Source organism: Seriola lalandi, unplaced genomic scaffold (assembly GCF_002814215.2).
Source record: "Seriola lalandi dorsalis isolate HSWRI2012SDOR001 ecotype SW California unplaced genomic scaffold, Sedor1 jcf7180002054630, whole genome shotgun sequence".
Taxonomy (NCBI): domain Eukaryota; kingdom Metazoa; phylum Chordata; class Actinopteri; order Carangiformes; family Carangidae; genus Seriola; species Seriola lalandi.
In genome coordinates, this window is record NW_019525183.1 from 1,333,359 (window position 1) to 1,337,882 (window position 4,524).

At 38.4% G+C, this 4,524-nt stretch overlaps 1 protein-coding gene across 1 annotated transcript in view; it reads left to right on the top strand.

Moving 5' to 3' along the window:
• The first annotated feature begins 15 nt into the window (after positions 1 to 15).
• LOC111665348 (uncharacterized) overlaps positions 16 to 4,524 on the top strand; it is a 19,302-nt gene continuing 14,793 nt past the window's right edge. The window contains exons 1-6 of the mRNA XM_087177676.1: positions 16 to 120; positions 704 to 1,042; positions 1,156 to 1,455; positions 1,597 to 1,702; positions 1,866 to 1,928; positions 4,440 to 4,521. Of these exons, the coding sequence (XP_087033802.1) occupies positions 66 to 120; positions 704 to 1,042; positions 1,156 to 1,455; positions 1,597 to 1,702; positions 1,866 to 1,928; positions 4,440 to 4,521 (945 nt within the window). The 5' untranslated portion in view covers positions 16 to 65. The remainder of the gene's footprint in view (positions 121 to 703; positions 1,043 to 1,155; positions 1,456 to 1,596; positions 1,703 to 1,865; positions 1,929 to 4,439; positions 4,522 to 4,524) is intronic.

The following is a 4,524-nucleotide window of genomic DNA, read 5'->3' on the forward strand; positions in this document are numbered from 1 at the left end:
TCTGTTTGCACCTTGTTTGTTGGTCCAGGACAGTTTTGAATTTCTGGCGCTTTTATTCTGCAACAATGGAGAACGGTGCAGTTCTACATGTGTGTTTTGTGTTGACTCTTCTTTCAGAAGGTAAGATAGATGACTCCATTCTGTTTGTAATATATGTACAGATATTGAGTTGACATATATGTAGATGTAAAGTGGAACAATTTCATATATTGACATATATGTCTAGCCCATACAAATATCTGTTTTTGTATGTATGACATGTTATGTAAATATATATCCATTCCAAAGACATTAAAATGAATATGAAAAACATAAGTATGAGGTAGTTTTATATGCATGTTGTTTTGATGAACTTGCAGATATAAGTTAACTATATTCTTAACGAATACGCTTGCAACATGTTATGCAAATATAAGAATTAATCAGATATTTTTAATGTTGGCCTTTGTACACATACAAATTTTAATATGGATATTTATAGGTTATGAACATACATCTTCATATATCTAGAGGATGTATATACTGTATGTGATTATAATATATCCCCTTAGGTGACATTCATGCATCATCGCTCTTGATATAGGGCCATATATGTCATATATTACATTTCTTTGAATCACACTGTCAATCTGTAGCAACCTGTTAGAGATACACACATACAGTTTCTGCCTCACTCTGTGGTCGTTTCATTCCCTCCTTGCAGGTCTAACAGTTGTGATACAGACACAGCAGACTGTGGTGGCAGCGGTGGGAGAAGACGCTCGTCTCAGCTGTCAGCTCATGCAACATAAAGATGTTCGTCAGGTCACATGGCAGAAAGTTTTACCTGAGGGAGAGAAGAATTTCGCCACCTACAGCAAACACTTTGGCCCCAGAGTGACTCCTGATTTTAGAGAGAAAGTGGAGATAAAAGATGCTGGACTGAAGAACTGCTCCATAGTTATTAGAGAGGTGATGGAGCAGGATGAAGGCTGCTATCTCTGTTTGTTTAACACCTTCCCTGACGGTGCTCTCGCTGCTACAACCTGCCTCCAACTCTATGGTAAGAACCTGACTGCATTACAGTTGGAAACCTGACAAACAGGATCATATCAGAAGCTCATGTCTGGAACAACTCAACTCATGTCATGTTTGTTAAATGTCTTTCCTCTGCAGAGCTGCATGAACCCATTCTACATGTTAGAGAATCAAACTCTACTCAGGAGTCACTTGTGTCCTGCTCGGCCACAGGACGACCTGCTCCAACACTGACACTCAATGTCACGCAGCCACACCTCCACTTCTCACGCTACAACACTGTCAGTGTCCACAGCAGCGATGGTACAGTCACTGTCACCACTACAGCTGTGCTGTCAGGTTTCCGTGACAACAGCGCACAGGTTGGATGTGCGGTGCGAGTGCTCTCCGGTCACAAAGAGGTGTTTATGATGATTCCTGAGGTCAAACATACTGATGGTGAGAAACACTTCCACAGCTACAGACTCACACACTGATAATCAAATAATGATCCTTATTGATTGATGATTCCCATTTAATATGTTGTTGTTTTATGAATGTTCAGGGCTCCATATCACATTTTTATCATTTTTCTCACAGATTTCACTTTGAGCCTTGTGTTGACCTGTGTTGGTGTCGCTACAGTCATCATCATCTTCCTCATCATCATCATCAGCATCCTGCTCAAACACAAATGTAGAAACAGGTAATTTTCAGCTTTAGACTCAGTATCTGTCTTGTTACTAAGGTGATGACTTATTGACACTGAGAAGCTACACAGAGCATTTAAAACCATATCCTCTGACAAAATCCAGAAATGAATCACTGATGTTGGTTTGTTCAGTTCTGACTTTTCTTAAATCCTTCAGTCGGTCTCAAGGCGACGCTGAGAAGAACAAGACGCCACAAAGAACAATCAAAGACGCTCCTGTGTAAGACATTTTCATACTGCCAGTATTCTTTAACATTCATACATGAAACACTCTAATGTCATTGTCGTTCTTCACTTGTGCACTCGCAAAATATTTTTCTTTCCATAGTCACAACTTTCTATGTTATCAGATTTTATAATTTCCAACTCACCTAATCTGTTCATAACAATTAGTTTATGTAATATTGACTGAGTAATGAAACAGTGTGAGTGAAAATGAAATATTTTGTTTTCATTCTAAGGTCCCAAACACCATTACTCACACAGATAAACAATCAGATCTGACAATGGACAACTCCAGAGAACAATCAGGAAACCAACAAATCAATGCCGTCATCTTCAACAGCAAGAAGACTTGTTTTTGACTAATGTTATCTAGATAAACTGGCAACCTGTCCAGGCTGCACCCGCCCTCACGCAATGTCAGCTGGGATTAGCTCAGATAATATTAATAATAACCACAACAATAATGAACCTGTCAAACATTGAGTATTGTGAGTATTCAGATGTCATTTATTCCCAAATGTGACTCAATACCAGCTGCTGAAATTGCACCACTGGAGGTCGCAGTTTAATCAGTTCAGTAGTTTCATCTGAAATCAAACTTGTCCATTTTCACAGTACCTGTATTTAACTGTTTTTGTTTTTTCATGGACTCATCTGATCTAAATCATGTCAGTGTTTTTGATCTGTCACCTGTCAGGTATCAACATGAGATTTTAGTCATTTATTATAATTTTCCTTTGGTAAACCTGCAAACAGACATATTTACATCCACAAATTATGTTGCTAATGTGAAAACATGTCATTACTTTGTTGAAAATAAAATAGCATAAAGATGATTAGATTTACACTTTTTATCAGTAGTCATATTTAAAAATTTAACCACATATGTAATGGGAATAATACAAAAGCCCTGAAAGACAAGTGAATTTTCCTCCAGAACTCTGTAGGTAGTTGTTTATCTATTTTATAAATTGATGTTTTATGTTATTTAATTCATGAATGTATTTATTGAACACTAATATTAGCACAGAGATTGCCATGAAATTTACTACAAGATGAAGGTATGTGTTAATGAGCAATTGAGGATAAAATAAAATGACATTGAATAGCACAAATTACGTTTTCTTTCTTGATGGAGTACAGTCCAGGTTCCCCCCCTTCTATAAATTAAATTGGATTCACCCATCTCCTGTTTGACAGTCTGACCTTTCACCTTGGCTTGGAGGGAGCACGGATGGGAGCACATGCTACAAACAATTGGGTAACTTCAATTCAATGAAATATCACTAAACAACTATGAAAATAAGTAACATTTAATGTCTTTGTGTAGCTCTTCCATTAACTTCCAAGTCATGTCAAAGGAAATCACAATTTAGTAGTCTCAAATTCAAAATAACCAAATTATTCACACTTCGATAATTTAGCAAGCCCAGTTCACCCCACATGCTTAAGCTTCTCTGTTGACTTTCAAACATCTTAACTCATGATATCCTTCATAGGAAATGTAGGAAAAGGCAAAGAAAACTCAAAACAAAGGTCCAGAGGGGAAGACGGCCTACAGTGCTTTGGTGAGGAATTTTACACCACATTTGTGTTTGTGTGCACCTCAAGTCTTCTCTGGCCCCTTTTCTCTCTTCATTCATAAATAACATTGACAAAACATATTATATTTTCTCACACTTGAGAGATAAGGCTTTGCAGAAAACACTCTGTATCTTTGCTTGTGCATCAGTCCACTTTACATGTGTGGGAACAGCGCATTAACGCATCCTATTTCCTCTGTCAGCTCTTCAGTCTTTCTCACTCTTAACAGCTCATGGAACAACATATTCAACAAAAACACCTTGTGCCGATCAAACCAGGGACATTATGCTTGCAGGGTTTCTACCTTACACCACTGCACCATGGAACATCTTCCTCAAAGACACACTCTAACACCCGTGACAAAAGGTAATGGCCCTGGCTCATTTGGGAATTAAATGCTCATCACGTACTGTAGCTGTGTAGTCACCGCTCCACATTATTTACAATACTCGCATCCATCCCTTCAGTGTCTTCTCATTTAAAACACTCTAATTATATCACCATCACAAAACAAACACGCTCTATTAAATACGCACATATCTTTCTCAACTGTCTCTGGAGAGTGTGTCGCCCGCTCCGGAGGTGACAGCTCAGAGACCACAGGTCCCACACCGTGCTATCCATTACTTTCATCTTTTATTCATTTATTTATAACATTACAAATATTCACTTATTCCTTTCTGGCCTGTTACTCCCTCCAGTTAAAACACGAACACAAGGCGTTCTTGTAGATACAGGCATTTATTGCATCCATACTGTCAACATGACGTGAGAACTCATTGGCCGCGTGAACTAAAGGGGGTAAGAAAATGAACCTCCAGCCTTTTAATGCTTCATTCAGCTTCATACACTTAATACAGTGAGCAACCTTTTTCCATCCTCTCTGAAGAACCGAATCCTTTTTACCCGTGCTTCTGCTCAGTGAGCAACTAACCAAGAACCCAACCCACAACAACGCAAAGACCATTTGTTCCACTATCAAATATTACACAGCTCCTTTTCATGTA